We start from the raw sequence: 24,063 nt of genomic DNA on the forward strand, positions 1-24,063 counted from the left end.
AGATACTAGCTAATAAGCTTTCTCGCGTATTTTCTGTCTGCAAACAGGACACATAGTAGGTGGCACGAACTCAGCTTTGCTCTCCTCTTTCTCTGTCCTTTATGTCCCTATGACCATCCTTTCTCTGTCCTCTCTGTCCCTATGACCATCTTTCCTTTACTCGCAACTATTATGCATGTAAACACACTTTTCCTTCCGTCTGTATATAAACCAGAGTTCCCCAAGCTCTAGCTTTTGCGTCATACTGATGAGACTTTTACAGAGTTTCTGTGCGTCCTTGTTGCATGTTACTTCTCAGCTCACAATAGTTACTAAAGAATGGTTAATATCAATGTATTCCTGGTAAAATTTCAGTGCTATTTCACATGCCACATGAGTCACTTTCTCTTTAATCCAAATTTAAGATAGCCGCTTTCAATATGGCGGCCATGATGTTCATTGCACATAGCAGATCTTATGCATCCATTACTAAACATTTAGCTTCATTTCTGTGGCCATTCACGCGCGGAACTAGTGATTCCTTAGCTTTCTGTGTTGTTGGTCCCTACTGTCGGCCATATTTCTTCCGGCTCTCATGCTTCTCCGTGTTGCCCTCAGTCGCTATAAATTTGCATATGTACATAATTTTACACCCTCTTTCATATGTGATATATGTCATTTGGCAACTCGCGTGTCTCATTGGGACCCTTTCCTGGTGAGATTAGAAACAGTATACATATTTGATGTTGTTCTCAAAGAGCTAATAAAGGGTGTCCCAAAGATAAATTTTGTAAATTCAGGAGTGAGTTTCCCAAGTATAGACGAATGAAACCTCCATCACAATGTATATCCGAAAATACCTGGTTTACGAGTTACAAAGGGGTGTATAATGACGTAGATTCTCATATGCACCTTGACGAGATATTCGAACTACGAGTATATACCCACAATTTACGTATAGCCTCATACAGATCTCAGAGACAGACACGTAACCGTGTTCTGGTTTACATTAGATGAATGTGGTGCCCAGATTGTAGCTCCTCATGATGAGACCAACTGCTAAATGAAAAGGACTTGAAAGAGCATTCCTAGCTGTTTTCACCATAGATGCGTCTAGTGCTCAGTTCTGGTAAGTAGTATCCCTGGTTCGATCATAGACCCCGCCAAATAGGCTCCTGCGCATGGGTTTTCTTAGGATTCTCCGGTAACTGCGACTCCTTTCATTTCACCATTCCATTCAATATCATCATCACCGTCTCCTTTAGTTTGGAACATAATCGTAAACGTGAGAAAAAGAAAGACGAGTAGTGAACATTATCTGATATTTACGGTTAAAGGCTGTGAAACCTACTGAATTTCATAGAAGGATGTTGATAAAGTACGACGATAGCTGTATTAGCGAGGAAAAATTGTATGAGTAGATAGATATGTTTTAATCCTTTTTTTTTTTTTTTTTTTTTGTCTACTTCGAGAATGGAATCCAAAACCACACATGCAGTATAGGAAGCATATGCATATTATCCACTTTACCACGAGATGTTACTTCGCTCAAATAAAAAAGTAATTTACTACTGATAATATAGAATTACTAGTGAAGTTCAAATTCCTCTAATTTGAACAATTAGGTTCCTTGGAAACTGTTTAGCTTACACGAAAATCCAAGATAGAGAATTTCAGCTTACGTAACAATGTATATGAATAGAGTTTTCTTCAATTCGTGGAAGAATTCAGTTTTAATGTAACGTCCTCTTCTCTACCAAATTTATATGAAATATGTGCTATTATTTAATAGTGATTCGAAACTTAAGAGCTTCCATTGGTAATCAAACCAGGCTTTCATGCACTAAAACTATGCAACTCTTTTTATATTATATATAGTCTGAGGATGAACATTTTTCCTCCGTCTGCAAAGTCGAAAATTATACTCTATATGATGGAATTCGTCCTTTATATAGATATATTTTTAGATATTTTATTGTGTTTAGTCCTTGCAAAATATACTTTTTACTTTATTATAATTCTATATTTAACTAGTGTACTATACCAAGCTAGTTATTTTTTATTAAATATGAGTTAATCTATTTTCCTAATTTATAAAAGGAAACCACAGCGATAGGAAAATTATAGTTGTAATTATTATCACTTTTAATCTAAACAAATTTTAAATACGAGAAATTTAGTTTCTGTCCTATTGAATGCAACCGTTAGTAAGGGATTAAGCATGCTAACTCAATTCCAACGAAAATCTTAGAGTAGTTTATCCTGAGGTTTCGAATAATTAGCTTGTTTTAACAATGAACCCAATAGCTCTACAGCAGATTAGTTCCTAAAACATCAGATAATGTTATAAATTTGTCTTTGTCAGTCTTTGCATACTCATCCGATTCTTATCTTCTAAAGCAAATGAACTTATGGTGCATTAATGACGTGAGGGACAACGCATTATGAATGTATTCACCTTTACAATTTACGAAATGTATAACTTAAGGTCATCAAATATAATATAATGATCTAATAATCCTCAAAATGGAAATATTTGGTTTTCCTCAACCAGTGTGATATTTTCGTTTGTCGAGCTAAGAAGTCTTCAGTGTCATGTTGTTTAAGAAGGGTTAAGAGAACTAAAACAATATTTTAAGAAACCCTCTAAACTAAATCTCCAACTGAAAGGCAGGATTATTGTTTCTGCTGAATTCATCTTAGAAAGTGACAGGCAGGTATAACAAACACTTCATAAGATTACCAAAATCAAAATTACATAAGAATTTATCTAGTTTGAATATGAATCGGCACCGTGTTTCAAAAAAGACTTTACAACTTTGAAAACTCATATTTATTTATTCATTTATCTTACAGATGTGGTTTTGGCGTCATTTTGTAGCAAAATACATCAAATTTTGACTCACGTTGTACACTAGTTTAGAAACAAGCCACCGCAAACGCTAGCGGCGTTGTAGCAAAGATGGCAGCCTTTACTGGTGCAAAGCGGGCTCGCTGTACGTTTTGGTTTGAAGAATCAAGTCTGCGACAACTGTGCAACGTAATTTTCGTGCAAAGTATGGTAAAATCCTCCCAGTAGGCCTACTATTTATCAGTGGCATAAGTGGTTTATTGAAACTGGATGTTCGATAAGACACAACAAATCTTCAGGTCGTCCCGTTGTAGAGCAAGTGAGACTTCAGCTAGTATGTTCACCTCATCACCAATGGAAGCCACATTGATCCTCTTTAAGTATAAGGTAAAAACCTTGATGTATTTTGCTACAAAATGACACCAAAATCATGCCTATAAGCTATAATAAATAAATCAATCAATATAAATTTTCAATGTTGTAAAGTCCTTTTTAATACATTCTGTACTTTGTTGTAGACAAACACCGCATGGGTGGATTTCTTCGGAGTTATTTTATTTCCTCTCACTTCCTTCATTATACACCATTTTGTTCAATTATCATCGTCACCGTCTCCCTTAACCTCGGAGAAAAATGGTGTGACGTAAAACAAAATAAAAGAAAATAGTATGTAGAGGCGCAAATAGATATAGAAGGAAAATTTTGCGTACAAATAATTCAAACTTTCAAAAGAATTATTCTTAATAGCACGAGGAAAAGTGTTTTTTAAATAATAAATTCAAAATGTAATAATATTACTAAGTTTCCCTGTAGCTGTAAAAATCGTTGTTCAGTGATTTTTAACAAATCTTGATTATAAACACACAATATTTATTTCCTGTAACAAAATTGTTAAATCCAAGCCCGAAATTTGGTAGCCAATAACTCGGGAACTAAAGGTCTTCACTTGATCAAATTTAAAATATTGGTAGATATTAACAATCTTAATATGCGTGTGAAATACTTTGGTATGCAGGCATTCGGTTCTTGAGTTATTGACTCTCAAACTTGGAGTTTGGACTCAAGGAAGTATTTTATATTGTTCAGCTCAATGTGGTCTAGTTAGTTAATTACATAATGACTAAAATATTTAAGAATAATTATTATATTTAAGAATAATTATTTCTTCATTACTCTTTTGTTTTCAGCGAACCCTTACAACAAATAAATGCTGCAGGTCCAATGACAGGATTAGAAGTGTTCCTGAAAATTCCTCACTGGGAAGTCATACCTGATGATAAACGTCAACAAGGTGTAAATGTAACTGTCGGAACTTAATTTGTTCACTAAAAATAGATATTGTGCAATTATGTTCAACAGTTTATTATTATTATTATATTATTATTATTATTATTATTATTATTATTATTATTATTATTATTATTATTATTATTATTATTATTATTATTATTATTATTATATTTTTATTCATTTCTTTAAACTTTTAGATGGATGAACCTTATTCAGATCACATATCGAGGAGAAAATATTGAGTCGATGCATAAGTTCGTGCGGTTCTCATATATATTTTATATTTTATTTTTATTCTGCCGTTTACAACATAGACATAATATTAATATATTCTTCGAGTATAACAATACATTGCATACATTTTACTGTCACTCACGTTAACTCAGAATCACTCAGTGATGTATTCATCTCCACTATCTATGACCTGCGTCTGCCAACGTTCAGGTAGCAGTTCAATGCCTCGCCTGTTTTGGTTTTGACTGGAAGAAATCTGTTAGCCATTGGTCAAGAGAAGTTTTTCTGTGCTGTTCTTTCAGTAATTGCTTCATTACCGTACTGCACAACTTGTTCTCGCAACTTCTGGTGCACTGGATTCTCAGTTAAACTCGAAGAGTAAAATGTGACGGAAATGATCACTTTTCTCAACTTGACATTCCATATTAGTTTGTCTAAAATATATTCAATAATACATTCACAATCAAGAAAACCTGTGTTTCACAACACATCATCTCAAACCTACGATAAAACAACGGAATAACGATAAACAATCGCTCCACCCGCATTGTTGCCAACAAAAAGGGAAACCGCACGAACTTATGCCTCGACCCAATACTTATATTTCAGACATTGAAGAGTAAGAATGATCATTATTTAGTTTATTTTATCAAAGCTTATTGACAAAACTAATTTTATCACAAATGTTTTCTTTATTTTATTTATTTATCTATTTTTAATGTATCTATTTAATTCCTAATTTTGTTAAACAATATCCTTGTCAGTTATCTAACTTTTCATATATACATATATATTACATTTCGTTTCATTTATTTGTCGGTTTCAATAGCTTAAAAAACAAGAGAACTTCTCAGGTAAACACTACAGTTGTCAATGAAATACATTGAAAATATTATCAGGTAGCAGAAGGTATGCATAATATTACATTTATGCATCTTTCTAAAATATATAACCATAAAATAGAAGATATATTGAGTATATAAACATGACCATTTACATGTTAAGAAACCATTTATACCACACCTGGCATGTTCTGAGGAAAAGTTTCTGTTGGCAATTCTTTATTTAATGAATCATTTAAACATTCCTCAATAGTATATTAGCACTTTAGAGTAAGTACTGTAGGTTAAATAGCTTCTTACGAAAAGCTGCAACATTAGTCATATTCTTTAAATACATAGGAAGTTTATTATACAACCTAACACAATACACAGTATTGCTTATATTAGCACATTTTTGATGCATCACAAATATGTCAGAATCTTCTCTTGTATTATAGCTATGAACATCTTTGTTAAAGGCAAAAAGATGTCTTTTTTTCTCAATAAGAAGAATAGATTTATAAATATATAAGCTGGAAAGTGTTAAAATATTTGCTTCTATGAAAATCTTTTTATATGACGATTTTGTGGGTAATCCGAAAATTATTCTAATCGCTTTCTTTTGCAATCAGAAAATGCTTAAACTATTTTCATCAATTCCCCAATGTATTATTCCGAAGCTAATTAGTGAATTCAACTTGGCGTAGTAAAATCTAGGAAATGCTTCTCTCGACACCGTACCTTGAAGTTTATATAAGGTAAAACACACGCTACTTAGCTTCTTGTTTAAGGTGGAGATATGAGCAAACCATGAGAGATCATTACTTATGATTACACCTAAAAGCTTTGACCTGCAAGAATATTCGAGGGAAGGAGAACATAATGTTATTCTCATAGAAAGTATTCAATATTTTTATTCTTATATTCATCTATATCATAGAAAGTATTCAATAAATTTCACTCGAGTTTACACTCAGCAAAACATGCGGTGTTAAAACAAGTCCCTGAGCTTATCATTTGACTGTGCTTGTTTCATCATTTCGTTTAAAGGATTTTGCTCTTTCTTCGGGAAACTGCTGTAGTATTGAACGATGGGGTTGATGGAAACATAAATGGTCGAAGACGTTTTCATATTTATTATTTTCTGTAATCCTTCACGAAAATAGTATTATGAAGGTATGAATTTTCTGATAATATTTACATGAATTGAAGCGCTACCATCTCTTGTCCTTTTAATTGGACGAGGAATATGTTGCACATAAGTGGGTAGCTCTGCTACTCACATAAATGTTTGAAAATTCATACACTCACAATAATATTTTCGTGAAGGGTTACAGGACATAATAATCCATTATACGTTACTTGGTCTAAATGTGAAATATACCACGTAAAGGTTTACTCGTAGCAAAAAGTAAAAACTAATACAAATCCTCACTGCCAGGTATTAAATCTTTTTGACATGCGTACAAGAGCATTAACATAACACATGATCTTTCGGATCCCGAAATTTTTGCTGTTTGTCGACCACAATAACTTTCATCACATATCTTCCATCATATGTACTGTAAATATCTAGTCACAGTGCTACTCCTGTCTACGTCAATTCCTGAATCGCTCCAGGAACAACATAAGATAACTTCATCTGTCGCAACTAATAGACCCCAGTGATGTGACCTCCGGTGTACTGTATTTCATATGTAATTCATTTCATTTCCACAAATATCCTCTCCTCAGCAAGCCACTACATTCACTACCTTGTACTTTTGATTTTGTTCTGCCCATTTCTATCACATATTACCAGCATATTTATATAGGTTCTTTGAACTATATGTCTGTGTTACCTCGTACACTCTTATTACTTATATTTCTTAGCTATTATCTGTAGTCATAATTCTGCCTCCACTTGTGGTTATGATTATGGATGATGAATCTATTGTTAATATAAGAAAATAAACGAATAAATAAATATAACATTTCTTAAACCATATACAATTTTGTATGCCCCTTCTTAATGACTTATGTATCACTTACCTTAAGAAAGGTTAAAACCCTTTAAGTGGGAGGACAGCAAAAAATTAATAATAACATAGTCAAGTAGTAACTCCAGGAATTGTTTTAACACCACTATTTTCTAATTTTTTACTGTGCATATTGATGAAGAAATGTACACGTAAAATAGGTTTAGGATTCAAATATCGACTGTTGAATTCACATTTATTTCTTGAGTGGATGAATGTGTAAACCTATGGAGGAGACTATATCTGTGATCTTTTAAAAAATACATTATCATCATCACCATCTCCTTAGCCTCGGTGCATAATCGCGTAACATTAATCTAGAAATTTAATTCCTTTCATCTGTTGTTTGCAATATATATATGAGTTGTTAACACCCAGGATGTCTGTGTAGCATCTGCCCGTTATTAGTGGTTTGTTATGTGATCGTCTATAGTACGTCAGGTGAAATTGGACGAAGTGTATGTTCAAGCCGGAGACGATGATGATACGAAATGGGAGACCTGTTTGAGTTTCAAAGAGGCCATATTGTTAGTATACAATTAATTGGCCTTCGCTACATTATGGTGGCCAATGCATTAGGTGTGTTAAGAAAAACAGTGTCCAAAATGATGACGACGTACAGAACTCAGAAAAACAAACGTAGGCAAAAAATAATAATGAACGGAAGAATCCACAGTGATAGAAATCGACGACCATCAAAGAGGACTGTTACCCACTACCGTAGAGCTAATGCTACTAAAATAACTGGAGAACTCAATCAGCACCTGAAAGAGCTTGCGACAATAACAGTCAGACGCTAGTTGCCATCGAGTTACTTGGACGTACGCCATCGAGTTACAATTTCCAAATCGCTGATCACCACGAACAATACTTTAAAGTTATAAAAATGATGCTGAGAACATGCAAAGTGGACCACCCTGATTGGAAACGCGTAATATAGTTTGTTAAGCCTCTTACCTTATTTTTAACAACAGGATATATTTGTTTATGGCCGACGCCCACAACCCTAGACCTCAATATTTCTAACAACTTGTGGTCAGTTCTGAAAATCAGAATCCAGACCAAATATTCTCTTCCATTCTCTATCATAGAACTGAATCCTACAATGCATCAGAAATTGTATAATATTTCTCTAAAAAACCATTCATGACTTATTTACCTCCGTTCTACGACGAATTATAGCTGTTCTGCAGGCTAAAATGTAATATGGGTATGTTTCATTTCCTCCATGTCCTTTCATTATTCTGATAATCATCTGTATATAATATACTGTACATTCGATATCAGCTTAACCTTGCGTATTGCAACCCTGTGCGCAATCCACATAAGTTTTAATAAGTATTTGTTCTTACAAAATTCCATGATAGTAAAGTTATTTTTCCATTCTAAAATTGTTTGAAATAAAACTTATATGCAACACTATATTATAAATGAGCTTCTAATTTTTCTCAAGGGGATAGTTTTTGAAGGGATTAATTCCGTTGGACCATTTCTGAGTATAATATTCCAGATCTCCCTCTCTCACACAGATTGCTAGTCTGAAACATGATATAAGATGAAATAGCTAAGTTCAATGAAATAGGGTGTGGTGTAATTCCACTAGGAACGCAACGTTCCTTGATATGATTTAGTAATATCGTATACTAAATAACGTCAAATCAAGATAATGTATTAATAACGACCGATTTATGTAGTAGTAGCTATTGCAATTAATAAGTAAATTTAGACCAGCATGCATGTAGATTTCCTACTTCTAATATTTACTTCATTTCTGTCACTATTACCATAACAGAGCGACAGCAAGATTCCAAAAATGTTAAATTATCTGTAGTTATGCTCACAACGTTTTATACACTATATAACTAAAAGAAGACCATATTTGGATCAAATCACAAAGTCAATAATTTAACTAGCAACCAGTCCTCTCTATTTTTTAAATAACAAAACATCCCAATATTGCTGTGAAGTAATTGCCTTAATATAATTTGTAATTCCTATTTATTTTCATATCTATTCCTACAACTTTAATTACCAACATTAAACTCAGGATTCAATCAACGATCTCTACTGCTGAACTATGTATTTGCTGTACAAAACTACAAAAATAATATTATGTACTAAGGGATCCAGGTCTAATCATCGGTAAAAGCACGTATGCTTTTGATTTCATGTTACACTTTAGGTCTAAACCGGGAACGTTAAATTACAAATAAATGAAAAGGAAAAAATGAAATAAAGAATATATATTTTACTGCATAATACACAATAATTTTACAGAAAGGGCCTTTCCATTACGAACAATATTTAAGTTTTATTAACGGAAACAAATTTATATCTTTCTTATGCCTTGTCATCGCTGTGCACATTTACAGTTAACTATGTAATCTGAGATACCAATCCAGACATTTTTAATTATCAAACAAAAGTATACAATATGTGAAGAGGTTCTGATATTAATATATACACGAATTAGCTTTACACAAACACACACACAAAGTACCTCTCGACACTAAAGAAGGTAAACAATAAGGATTTTCGCTACATAATCTATCAGATAGGAGCATAGCAGGATGAATAGAAAAATTAAAGAGTAGGAAATTAACTGCAAAATACCAAGTTAGATTCCATCTGATACGGCACAGAGAGATCACATTTATGTTCTACCTTATCAAAACCTATACTTCGAATAATTCTAACGGTGTACTCCACTACCTTCAACTTTTCAGGTGTCAGTATTAGTTCTGAAACTATATCGTCAAACCTTAAACTTAACCTGGAAATAGAAAAATTGGTGATTATGTTTGTATCTTTAGAGATTTAAAGGAATTTTTAGGAGTGCTGATAATGGGTTCAAAACCTTCTCGGGAATATGCATGACTAATATAAACCTCTACCAAGTTCGATTATGAGAGAGATTCCTTAAAAATTATTAGTATTATTATTATGAGTTTAACTCTTTTTTAATCCCCTTGAGGGTAGAAGTGTTCAAAATCTATCCTTAGCTAGTACTTAGAAGTTGGAAATAGAAACTGTACCAAATTTTATTTCACTTTTCCAACTGTTTTGAAGTTATTATGTTCAGTCAGTACCATATTACATTTATATTACGTTACTTATATGATATTATATAACTTGTAAGAACAATAGTGGTATACAAATAAATGCGAAACAACTTTATCGTTGCTTTATGTATACTGTATTTTTTTGAGACTAAGAAATATAAATAAATTGTTATCCACAAATGTACAAATAATCAAAATTGGTCATTTGCGGCTATGATGATTTTTATTGTAAAATGTCATTAAAACAGTTTTCTTCTTTTTTTCTTATGCAACGATTTAAGTGATAAATTGACATTACAGGTCCATATTCATCATCCTGATGAATACCCTGATGTAGTAAGAGGCTTGTTTGTACAACCAAAGAGAGGATATGATACACAAATAGCTGTATCACCAAAGATTACTGTGGCAACAAGCAGCGTCAGAAGCATCGATAAAAAGAGAAGAGGCTGTATTTTTTCTGGAGAGGTGTTTTCGAAAACAGAGGAAGTATACAGCCAAGATACATGTCTAGTTAAATGTCGACTGAAGCATATTAAATATGTGTGTAAATGTATTCCGTACATATTTAGTAATGAATCTGACGGTAAGCTCATTAGTCTAATGAATCAGAGGGAAACAATTACAGTAGTTCTATCTATATATTAGTATATTTCTTGACTTGCAGGCATTTTGCTATTTTGTAGTTATTTAAAATGGATTTATTAAAAAAAACTGAGTCAATACGTATACATTTTCCATTATCATGGTTGCTAATTTTGAATCTATCGAAGGTTTAATATATTTTTTTCTATAATTCTCTTTCTTTTTCTTCTACATATAAATAATAATAATAATAATAATAATAATAATACGTTCTTTTCAAATGCCCTTCAGACTTACTTGGTCTCTGGTTTGATATCAGGTCATATGAGTTTGTTATTCGTTGCTTGAAGCTTTCACGATGAGCATTTGTCTCTAAAATTTCCAACTAAGCACAGCTAATCAGCGAGAAGCCAATAGTTGCGACCATATATAAATACATATACCTAATTTGCAACTTCCATATTGATTCTGAGAAGGCTAGCAATAAGATAAGCGAAACGATTGTCTGTTGAGACTTAAAACCGCACGACACGTATAACCTGAAAACTTTAAAGAAAGAAAGATATGAGTTTGTGATGGACGGCATTGTGTCCGAGGGTCTTTTAGTGGTTCCCCTGTTTTCTCCCACATTCTTATTCCGCATGTGATTTCAGAATCTTTCACTTTCATGGATCATCTTTGTCTTTTAGTGCAAGGGCATAGACGTGGGAGTTAAATTAAGGATTTAGTTTTCATTTTATTCAGTCTTAATTGTAATTTTAGGTTGGATATTCAGTTGTTGTTTGTCAAAGTTTAGCGTCCCTTTTCAACACCGAGGCTAATATAAGACAGAGATAAAGAGTTTAAAGATGGAATCTGACCCACGTATGCTTTCAAAGTTCAAGGCTCTCCCATGAAGAATCGAACTCAGGACCCCGTGCAGGCACAATGTTCTCATGCATAAGCTTGCAAGATACATTTCAAAGTGACTTTGGACTGATTATATTAACAAAAGAGACACTGACCAAAGCTTAAAACCCACTTTATTTTAAATTATAATTTGTAACTGTTTCGGATGTCTAGCATATCCTTCTTCAGACACTATCGAAAATAAATGAAAATACAGACATATATATATAAATATTGTTCTAACATATATATAAAAAAGATAACAATATTTATATATATGTCTGTATTTTCATTTATTTTCGATAGTGTCTGAAGAAGGATATGCTAGACATCCGAAACAGTTACAAATTATAATTTAAAATAAAGTGAGTTTTAAGCTTTGGTCAGTGTCTCTTTTGTTAATATAATTTCAAAGTGATTGAAGAATACACACACATGCTGATTGGTTAACGTTTTACTCGTGGATAAAGGAAATACAGCTTCCGATATATTACAAATATTTTATAAGTACTTGAGATATAGTGTCATTTGAAAAAAAATCTCAACTTTATGTCTGGTCGGAAACACTGTTGATTTGGTTGGATTTCAGAGAATGTGAGGCAGTGTTTCCCCTACGATATTTATATCGTATAAAATTTCATATCTATATCTGTCTTGGTTTCTACGGTATCACATGTGTAACATTTTTCGTGGAACGCTCTGTATACACTTTCTATATAAAATATGCTATTTTCTGCTCTGTATGACTGTGCTTCTTCTTTTCATAACTCTTCATTATACTACACGAAATGCTGATGGTTAGTTAGTTAAAAAAATAAGATCTCGTACAAATTTGTTGAAAACATTTTAGAATTATGTTATCGTTGACAAAATACATACGAAAATGTACTACGTACAATTTCTCCAGAAACATGTAATTTTTCCAATGACTATAGTATTCTATTGCATTGAGACTTTCAGTTTTGAAAATAACAAAACAAGGAAAAACAGAAAGACATAAAGATTATACCAGATTACTACTTTCGCAGAGTATTATTGTCATATATAAAGGAAACCAAGAAAGTTGTGTCGCTTTTTCACTCACCACCTTCGAAAATCAATATGTCACCTAAGATGTACATGGAAGATCAAAAATAGTCCCAATCAGCATCGACGACCATCTGCCAACGTTCTGGAAGGCCATGGATTCAATCGCGATAGAACTTGGTGGGCTAAGCGAAGAAGGTTTTAAGTGCATTTTGCACCTCTACTATAGAGTTGAACTGGCGTCCTCTAAGGTAATTGTCCAAGGAATGGAACAGGTGATAATCGGACGGTGCAATGTCCGGGGAGTATGGCGGATGCAATAGTGTTTCCCATCCAAGGCGTAGAATGGTGTCCCGGGTCATCATAGCCACGTGGGGCTTAGCATTGTCCTGCAACAGGAGGACCCCTTTGTGATTTAAAAGTGCTGGCTCCAGAGTTTTGAGTTTTTCTTGAACGCGGCTCAACTACTAACAATACATAGTTGTATTGATGCTCCGACCAGCTAGTAGCTGTTCCCAATGCACGATGTCGCGAGCAGTCCACCAAACACACAGGACTGGTTCTGGTACAGTGCGGTTTAGGCTGTTTTGGAACTGGTTCATGGGGTGCTAACTAATGACGGCGCCGTGGAGCTTTGTAGGGAATCTACTTCTCATCACATGTCAACACTCTGTCCAGAAATAGCTCCTTCCTCAGACGAGACAGCAAAGAAACACAAGTGTCTGCTCGCGTTGCCTTCTGGTCCGGAGTCAAATCATGTGGGATTCTTGAACTCCCACCTTGTAGTACTTCCCAAGTTGATGGAGGTACTACCGAATGGTTTCTCCACTCACATTGAATGTTATCCCCAATTCTTCACATGTCTGGCCACAGTTTGTCTCAATTGCTGCCTGAAGATCTTCATTTTCTACATATGTTGGTCTTCCGACACGTGGTGCGTCTTCGAGTGTTTCGCTACCGTCCTTAGACTTGTAAACCACCGCTGCACTGTCTGTGTAGTTACGACACTCTGACCAAAGGCCTGACGTATCTTCCGCCCCGCTAAAGCGGCGTTTGACCCCAGTTTGAACTCGCATAGCATACATGCTCTGTGGAGGTCCCATGTTCACTCTGTCCTTACGCAAATTCACGGTGTAACTGAATTACCACAACCAGTTAGCATGTTGGATATACCCACACCTCAACTGGCCATTGCCTTTTCTCCATTCGCATTCAACAAACGGTGTGAGGGCCAATTGAACACAGACCTCCAAGAAAAGCGATAGAACTTCCTTGGTTACCTTTATAAAATGACAAGTCAATGTGCTGAGATATTTTCATCATCTCATAACTTGATAGACCTGATTCTTATCACATAAAGGAGCTTAGGGTAGATTTTACAGAATATATTCATCTGAATTCATAAAATGTTATCTTCAAAATATCTTTTCTTTGCAAAATGACTTGGTTCTTTGTAAATAGTACATTGTGCTATTAGTTTGTAACTCGTGAAATGTAGATTTAATGTGATCATATTTTTTGTAGATCAAGTTTTTCAAATATGATGTGTTTACTACGTGTGATATAATTATGTATGACGTATAACAAGTTTCAAAAATACACCACAATCAACTTGCATTATTCACTATTGATAATTATGTTATTACAGACGTACCTACCTGCAACATCAAGAACTTAGCTTGTCTTGGAGGATTTAACGGTAAGAAAAAATATCACTTTTGGAAATCTAACTCTAAGAAAATTTTAGTTGTAGTTTTGTCAGGGGCGGCCCTCCAAAAGAGGAAACTTTTTTTATTTTATATATGGGCCGATATTAGATTAGGGGAAAAAATGACATGTCATGTTTTCAAAAAAAAAAAAAAAAAATATTTCTGCAAGCAAAGATACATCAGATAATAGTACATAGTTTTACGATACCTGTCAGTATAGGACAGCGCTGGAACACGACATATTTCAGAGAAATTATTCATTTTTCAGAAGTACTTGCAAATTTTTGTCATTACCGTCACACTTACATTTTTCTTCCCCATAATTGATGTATTGCAATTTTCTTTTATTTTTCATACTTGCTAGATCTATTGTAATATATTGAATAGTAATATAAACAATTTTAGTGAAATACAAACTAAAAATACTAATTTAATACTGATAACTGTGCACGTACGGTAATCGAACACAAAAGTAACAGCAAAATATCTATATATCATACAATTAAGTAACAATTTAGTATAATTATTTCGTAATACCAAAAATATGCGTTAGTTGTGAACATTTAGAACCTTGCTCTAGCTGATACCTGTTTACTTTACATATTATCAACAAATTATTGGTCCGTTGTGGGAATGACATCAGTGTTATGGTAATGGCACAATGTTGTGGTAATGACATAATGCTATGTTGTGATGATAAACATAAATAAACAACAATCCAACAGTTGATGTACACTACAAATTGAAATACTCACAAAAGTCTTTCCACAGAATTGGATCAATTTGAACATGTCCTCTTATCCTGCTTACATGCTGAGGTTCAGATATGTTCAAACCTATAATACCATCTCTTTCATACCACAAAATATCAGACTTTGGAGGTCAAAAGAATCTATTTTTGCCAATAGACTTCATGCACTTAACGTCGTTATTATATTCTCTATCATTTTTTACTTACTTAAGTATGATTTGTCCATGTACACTCATGTCCCAAATGATTGTCGTATATTTATAGCTGTCTTCTTGTAATAAATAAACCTAATTTGATAATGATTTTGCAGAATACTTTTAATACTGATACTATGTGTGTAATCGGGAAATGTATACTTGTGGTAAATTCCATAAGAAAAGAATTATAAGTACGAAAATTAGAATGAGTAAAACAAAAGGTTGGTAAATGGACAAGAAAGTTTTATTTTCATTTTATTGTTGGTATTTACTGCTCTTTTGACATGAAATTTGCCACATACCGGTACATGTTTTCGCCAATTATACACATACTAACATTGTAAGAAATACTGGGCGGAATTCGTTATTAAATTATATTCCTACAACAGCGGATTTATAGACATGCGACAATAATTTTGGACATGAGTGTACATGACTATGCACAAAGAGCCATTAAGTGTTGAGTTTCAATTGTTCTCAAGGATGTCGTCTCTTTCATTATCGGTGTTAGTTCCCTCTCACGGTGACCTGAAGACATGATGTTCTAGTTTCTTTCCGAGGTCTAAGCTCTGATAAGTTTTCACTTTTTTTCATTATTGTTCGTTCATATCGTTCTTGAACCTTCCAGCTTTTCTCTTCTGTGCCTTCTATTTTTCTCCAATTTTTAATTCTTTTATATGCAGTGGATCTTTCTCTCCTCACATGTCTTCCGCGTGTTCCCTGAGAACACTCGACCCTAGAAAAAAGGAACGAAATTGCAGTTATAATCTAAATAATGCACATAGAACAAATTCAATTTCTGACTTCTTTTATCTCAAAATATATTTTCCTGTCATCAGTTTTTCTTTTTCAACAATGAGAATTTGTGAACTATAAGAATATTGCATGTCTTCCTGTGGCTATTACATAATTGAAGACTCGCTGTAGATAAAAACGTAAGTGCCAAAAACAATATTTGTTGTAGCAGTGGAGACAAAACTTAGTAAATTATGCCCAAGCGTCACAAAATAGAAAATACTATTTCTTAGAAATACAACCTAGCATATAAGAAAGTGAAGCTGTATTAAAAAATAAGCGTTTCTATTTTCTACAGCGAGTCTTCAATTATTGTAAATTCTGAGTTATCCTGTTTAATTGGTCTATGAATATATTGAACAACTCAAATATAATATTTTTTAATGGTCAATATCTTATCAGGCGTATTCTAAACATCTTTATTTGCGTGATGGGTAGCGGTGAAGTCATAATTGTTCGGGTACTCACCACCCTGGAACTTGTTCTTAAGAGAAGGTTAATGGTTTTCCATCCCTTGACGCCAGATAGAATGACATTTCCATTCATTACCTTACCTAAAGGCGCATATAAACTTGGTGTTGTCCATGTCTTGTTCTTTCTGCCCTTCCAAAAGAAAACGACCAAAATCACTAAACGACAACGGAACAAGGAAAGCTAAACGACATTAGGCATATGCTAAGTTATTACCTATATTTTTTCTATCATATGCTATATAACTTACGTTCATTCTGATGACGGAGGAGATGCTGGTGGAGTTTCTCTGACAATATTTGATAAACATTTGTCTTTGCTTCTTTTCCTGCTTTGTTTCTCTCTCTACTGTTTTCGTTGTCTTTTTTTCTCTCTTGGGCTTCTCTCATTTACAGGTTTCAGCTTCTTCTTACTGATCCTTTCTCTGTATCTTTTTCTTTCCATCTTCAAGTACTTTTGTCATTTTATTGAATCTTCCTTTAATTTTGATCTATAACGAGCAGCTCGCCTTTTAACAACCAATGCTTGACGTGGCATAGTACAGCAAGTCTGTGAGACACCATTAATACACTTTAAGAAATTATTACGAAATTAGTGAATAACCTTACATAAGAATATTAATTAAAACTAAACAGCAAAATTCTAATTAAAAAAAAACTTATTTAATCTACCACCTAATATGAATGCAACGTTTCAAATGTAACATTACACTGTGATAGCACAAGATGGAGCTAGGTGGGGCTTAAGCCCCTAAGAAGGTGTTAAGACACAAGTTGCCCTGCAGATAAAATAAGACAATATTTTTAATGTTTTGTGGTTGATATTTTACAGATGTTAGGCTCCCTATTTCGAAAGAAATTTCTGTAGCTTCCCCATCGCCTATTTCATTTTGGTACCATCAATGAATGTAGGACTTGTAAAATTCCTAGTTAATTCATAAACGCCGTAATTGGCAGTTTAAATAGCATAAATCGTAGTAGTATGCTTCCCTCTAGTATAAAGATGTGATCTGCATAGTTTGTATATTTTATTAAGAAAAAAGCATACCATAAATAATTATGGTATACAGTAGAAACACGTTTATGTACTTCAATAGCCAGTATCACACTTCTATGTCATTACGGCAACAGAAATGTATGTTGCGGTAATGACAGTAACGGTGATGACAAAACCACAATAAATCGCTATTGTCATTGTTCATTGTTAAATGACGGCCGTGAGGTAAGTTGGCCAATATAATGCATTACAGCATAATGTAACTTCGCAAAAAGGTTTATGATTATAAAAATCCCTAAAACAAAACACACGTTGTGGTAATGACGTTGAATAAAAATACTCACCCAAACATAGAAGTTTGAAGCACAATAAATCTTCAGTAATATACATTACACATAAGATGTGGCGTACATCACACAGAACTAGGATGTCAGATCGTTCTTCAATTGTTACTTCTTCCATGTTGCCAGTTCCAAGTTGCTAAATGATTCAATTATCAACTTTCTGAGGTAATGACATACTAAGCTGGAGACTGAAATTTTACAAACAATAAAATAAATGGAATTAAAGGTGGAATATTTTATTCGTCGGAGTAATGAGGAGCAATGTATATTCTCTTGAATGTGTCGATTATTAAAAAAAAAAAAAAAAAAAAAAATTGGAAAATGACACAAACAGTTATGTATTTTGACTTGTTAGTGAGGACATGTTGCGGTAACGACATTTAAGTAAAAACTTAATTTTTAAAAAATACAAAGAATAGATCCTAATGCAAAAATCATATTGTAACGATCGTATAAGTTCATGAGGTATTCAGGAAGAGAAATATAACATGTATTTGTTCAAAATACAATGAAAGCTTAATGTGACACGATTTTACCCCTAATCAAATATTCACCAATATATATATATATATATATATATATATATATATATATATATATATATATATATATATATATATATATATATATATATATAAAGCCCATCCAAGAGTTCGGAGCTCCTAAAAGTAGCTGCAAGTAGCAGTATTACAACCCACTGCCCCCCCACCCAGAAATCCGTCCTTTATCCGCCCCCTGAGTTTTGTTATAACTACAGAGTCTAATACTTCAACATGGAAATAGCTTAAGAGATGGGTACGACTATAGTACACTGAGGAAAAAATTGTGGGTGGCGTACTTAAAAAGATAGGTTACATGCGTAATTCCTGTAGTTTTTGGACTTAATGTACAGCAGACGTATAACTGAAAACGCATGTTTTATAATACTTTCTGTATAAGTGTTCCATCTATACCTACTTTCCGTATGAAACAATGTCGGCGGTCAGGATCTCACATACAAATGGACGTATATAACATATAGTTGACGATGATAACATAAGTATATATATGTGATATACGGAAAACTGTTAGATGTCAGACATTCTGCAACGGCATGATGTAACATCTAATGGCAGTACCTGTGTAGCATATGGATAACGTATGCTCCGTATTGATTTCTATAGTAAGCAAGAGTAATTCTATAATATAGTAAGTAAGAGGATACCGTATATTTGTACAATATACCGCTGTCCGGAGAACGGATTTTTCTCTGTGTAGTTCCATGAAAATGACAACTTCTAGTTTAAAAAATTCGAAACATTGAATAAGAATGAAAGCGTTAAGTTGATCATGTGATCTTTATTATCATTATCCTAGAACTAAAGATGCTATTCAATTGCACTAAATGGGCCGCTAAATACCGGCTTGCGCCAAGTGAGCTGTGGTTTATGAACACTGTGACACCCGTGTGCGTGGGTTTTCTGGGAGTTCTCCCCTTTTCTCACACTTTCTTCATTCCACCATTTCATTCATTTCTCACCATCACCGTCTCCTTTAGCCTAGCCGGCATATAGTGGGACATAAAACTGAAAGATTTCATTTTATTTGAATTGCAATAAATTTCTCAAAAGCAATAGATTACTATAAGGCTAAGGTTCACTCGTCCCTGACTGGTTTATTTATCGTCCCTGATGTTTTCTTATTGAGGAATTGGGGTTACATGACTTAAAGGCGGAAATTCAAATTTTGGTCATTCCCTGTGTCACATGACCTTAAGAAGAAAAATTCACTTTGGCCCTGCCTCTCTGATGTTATTGAGGCAGAATTTTTAAATCCGAAAGCACGATCCTTCAGCTTTTGAATCATGGTCCTTGCCGTTGACCTCCATACCCTGGGTACAGAGGCGGCGTTAGGTGCGAACGGGGTCTAGTGCCAATAATGACCCCACGGAGCCTGATTACTGGTAAAATTCGCGATGTGCTTTTGTATCTAGTACTTGGACAGACCATACTCAGAACGCGGGGTCTGGGGCAGATGCCCCATTTGCCCCCTTCCCCCGAAACTCCGCTTCAACCTGGGTAAAAGAGGTCATGATTGTATGTTCTACCCTTGAATGATATGTATAAGATCATCATTCTCTTGGGTGGTGTTTATCATATGTATTAGGCCCTGTGTACCTACAATAGTATGTACCATTGAAAGCTTGGACGATTTATTATGTTCCCTAAAAATTGCCAAAGAATTCATATGTAAAGGATTTTTAACCTACGTTGAGGTTTTATTATACAATAAGGTTCTATGGAAAGGTACAAGAGTCCATTCTATTTCATAGAACAATGCATACCAAGGTGTAACACTTCTTAAATTTTTGGAATAATTTTGGATATAAAACTTTCACCTTTGACATGGAAGGTCAGGGTTTGAATCCTTGTGAAAGCTCTTTAGTTCGATCCTTGATTAAGTTTTAGGTTTACCCAGGCGTTAACAGGAACATAAAAATGCAAATTATCGAATTAAAAATATATGGTGCGAAAAAAATCATTAAGTTTTGGACGGGATTAATTTTCGATCCTTCATGATGTCTTGCATGTTTACAATTTATGCTCCTCACATGTATTCCGTGAAATAACATTTAATATTTACTTAACAAAGTTTTCTTCTAGTTAAATACATCAGCTCATTCATTGAAACAAAAGCTTACTAATTGAGCATATTTTTTCTCGTAGCTGATGCTTGATTTAGTTAAAGTACCCTTGAACATATATATTTAAAAACACAGCTTGACTGAAATAAATTTATATCATCCTTAAGAAATGTAACGAGAAAAGATTTTCCAGATCTTATATACATGTAAATGAGTTTTACATTTCTAATGATATGATTACGACATTGTTGCAGTACAGTTTTTCTACATGTTTGAAACATTTTACATCGTCCCATTGTGAATTACTTTAATATCTTGATTATTGAATGTCGCAATAAATCAATTACGTAAGATTTTTTCAAAAAAAAAAATATATCGAGTCATCTCTATAATTTGGGGTTATAAAATTGATATCTATGAAATGGTAGGAATGTCATAATAATTTAGCATATTTTTTGTAAAAAAAAATCGAGTCTATGAAATATTATCATGTCAAAAATATTGAGATCTATTAAGGAAATAGATGATGTATCAGTAATTTTTGAAAAATGTATTTTCCTCCGGGACGAAATCAGATCGCGAACCTGTGTTTTAATATTGTGTAATATTGCTGGATAACGCCATGACAGCTATTAATTAATCACAAACTTCGATATATACCGTTTAAAGTCGTGATCGATTAGGAAATTGATGTCATTATGTTTTTCACACTGAATATTTTTTAATATTGTGCAACAATTGTAAGCTTTGTTCTCATTGGTGACATCATTCGGCAATTTATTCGATTTCTGATTAGTTGATGGCTAATGCTATAATAAAAACATCATTGTAGAATATAAATTAAATCAAGCAAACGCTAAATATAATTTTTAGAGAACGTAATAGACCACTCAAACTTTCAGTGGTGCATACTGCAGGGCCTAAGAATATCATAAACCAACAGAACGATGATCTCATAACACATCATCCAAGTGTACAACACATAATCATAACCCATTTGATCCAGGGAATGGAGAACAACACCAATAACCATGGGTCCTAAATTAGGGGGTCATGGCCCCTTATTTAAAAGTCCCACGTCAATAATGATACAGAGACTGGACTAAAATTTAAATTTCCGCTTTCAGCTTATGTGACCCCGATCCACCAATGGGAAAATGTCGTGTGATTCGAAAAGAACCAATCACCTGCAAGGAGGAAGACCAACATAGGCCCATACTAGTAGTACTACAAATAAACAATATGACTTGTATGAACAAGTAATAAGTCCATTACAGCAACAATATTAAGTATGTTTTTTAAAAAAATAGTATCATAAAGAAATCCAATTATTGTAATCCATCAAACCGGGTTTCTTTTGAACTTTGACTGGATGTTAACGATATGTTACTTACATTTTTTTCCTTTGCACGATTTTGTTTACAGCAAAATAGCTGAAACTAGTTTTGGACAAATCATCATAGATAATCTACTATTTTTTTGTTTTACCCTACTAATTATCTTAGTTAATAAGCTTGTACCTCACTATTTGATTCATAAAGGATTCAGTGTTAAACAGTGGCTAAATTGTTAAATGGAGTGGTGGTAACAATTCTTTGTTGACTAATAATATTATTAACTAATAATATTACTCCAGAGCAGTGTATTTTAAATATTATTATTATTATTATTATTATTATTATTATTATTATTATTATTATTATTATTATTATTATTATTATTATTATTATGTGAAAATTAACGTTTCTTTTTATTTGCATACTCCATTTAGAAATTGTGATCAACAATGATTCTAACTACTATAAGTTGTCACTGCTTAGAAGTATATAATTAATCTATTGTAATAAAATCACAAACTATGAATGAAACAATTATCATTAATTTTATTCATGAAAAACATAATATTAATTCTGTGGGTGAAACTGAACGAAGATTTTTGTAATATCTTAGATTTTGTATACGCGCATAACATTATTTTTAAAATCACAAAGACAGGATTTGTAATCGTTCTTAAATCGTTATAAGCAGAAGCATGGTGCTCGCAAATAGTCAAAAAGCACCTGTGGTAATATAACATAGTGTTTGTCAATAGATAAAATAATTTAACATTTCGGATAAAATCATGAAGAATTGAATGCTTAGCTTAGGATAAATTAGACTTCAAAACACTTATTTTTCCATCATTAGATAATAACAATATTTTATCATTATGACTTTCCTAAGATTTTGTAAACTTTAAAATACAATATAGTCGCCTTTGCAAATTCGAAAGGAAAAATAGTTGAAGCAAACAAGGAAAATAATTCATATAAAATGACCAGGTTTTCAATCAAAAAAATCATAGTGCACCAAATCTTCTAGACGCAATGGAGGAGTCTCCAAGAAGTTTTCACGAACGCAATAATTTCAAATACAGAAAGAAAGACCACTAATTAGTCAAAGCTAACTTCATCTGCAATAGGTAAAGTAGGAGAATAGAAACTATCTATTTGCATGTAACATGATTTTGGAAGGTCCCTAAAGTGACAGGTGGATTGGAAAACTTGAATATTCAGTATTGATTAAGTTTATGAATTATCTGTTTGATAATTAAGTTTACATAATGTGTCAAATATCGAACTCAATACTATTAAATGTTTTCAGTTAAATGATTATATTGTTACAAAAGATAGGCATTATACTACTGTACTTACTCTCCACTGTACAAGTTCCTCTGTAAATCACTTGGTTCATCAATAAAATATTGTCATTCATGACAATATGATATTGTAACAACCGCTCGTTTAAATTTGACTCTTTATTTTGATTCACGAATTTCTGTTCCTTGTTAGTTATTAATTTAATTTTATCATTATATCGATAATATTTTATTCCTTTTTGTCTTTATGCTAGACTATTAATTTTACACAGATTAAAATAAGAGAGCGAAAAAGTGAAACCTGGACTAGATCATTTTAAAATTAAATCGTATTTTGTAAATTTGGTTATACTTCTTTCAGCCTATCTTCGCAACAGTTTACTTCCAAGTCAATTTACCGATTTGGATGAAGTGCTCATGAAAGATAAGAGAGCTATTCCATGCGATTGCCCTCCTGCATGCAACGAAGTCAAATATAGTTTTGAAAGTACACAAACGTCTTCGTAAGTAACCAGATATTTTAATGTATTTGTGTTGTAAATTAAAGAAACATGATAGGTAATTAAGTAAATAAAACTTTTGGAATTTTATGCGTATTGTATTTTGTTTGAACTGTTGTTCCAAAATTATCGGAATTGTATTATTACTTAGCAATTTAATACAAAATGTGAGGAACATACAAGATATGTATATGATTAAATCAGTAAAAAGTCAGTATTAGCACAACGCGCCCTGGAAGAGACAAACATTTTGTTTGAAAATACGTCAGTTATCAAAGGAACCAC

The 24,063-nt window shown here is 33.1% G+C and overlaps 1 protein-coding gene across 1 annotated transcript in view; it reads left to right on the forward strand.

The window, feature by feature from the left end:
• Positions 1-23,785, forward strand: part of LOC145679445 (pickpocket protein 19-like) — an 86,835-nt gene extending 63,050 nt beyond the window's left edge. Inside the window, exons 5-8 of the mRNA XM_081750026.1 lie at positions 4,018-4,129; positions 10,556-10,841; positions 14,403-14,453; positions 23,640-23,785. Of these exons, the coding sequence (XP_081606152.1) occupies positions 4,018-4,129; positions 10,556-10,841; positions 14,403-14,453; positions 23,640-23,785 (595 nt within the window). The remainder of the gene's footprint in view (positions 1-4,017; positions 4,130-10,555; positions 10,842-14,402; positions 14,454-23,639) is intronic.
• The last annotated feature ends 278 nt before the right edge of the window (positions 23,786-24,063 follow it).

Source organism: Thermobia domestica, chromosome 2 (assembly GCF_964235325.1).
Source record: "Thermobia domestica chromosome 2, izTheDome1.hap1.1, whole genome shotgun sequence".
Classification (NCBI taxonomy): domain Eukaryota; kingdom Metazoa; phylum Arthropoda; class Insecta; order Zygentoma; family Lepismatidae; genus Thermobia; species Thermobia domestica.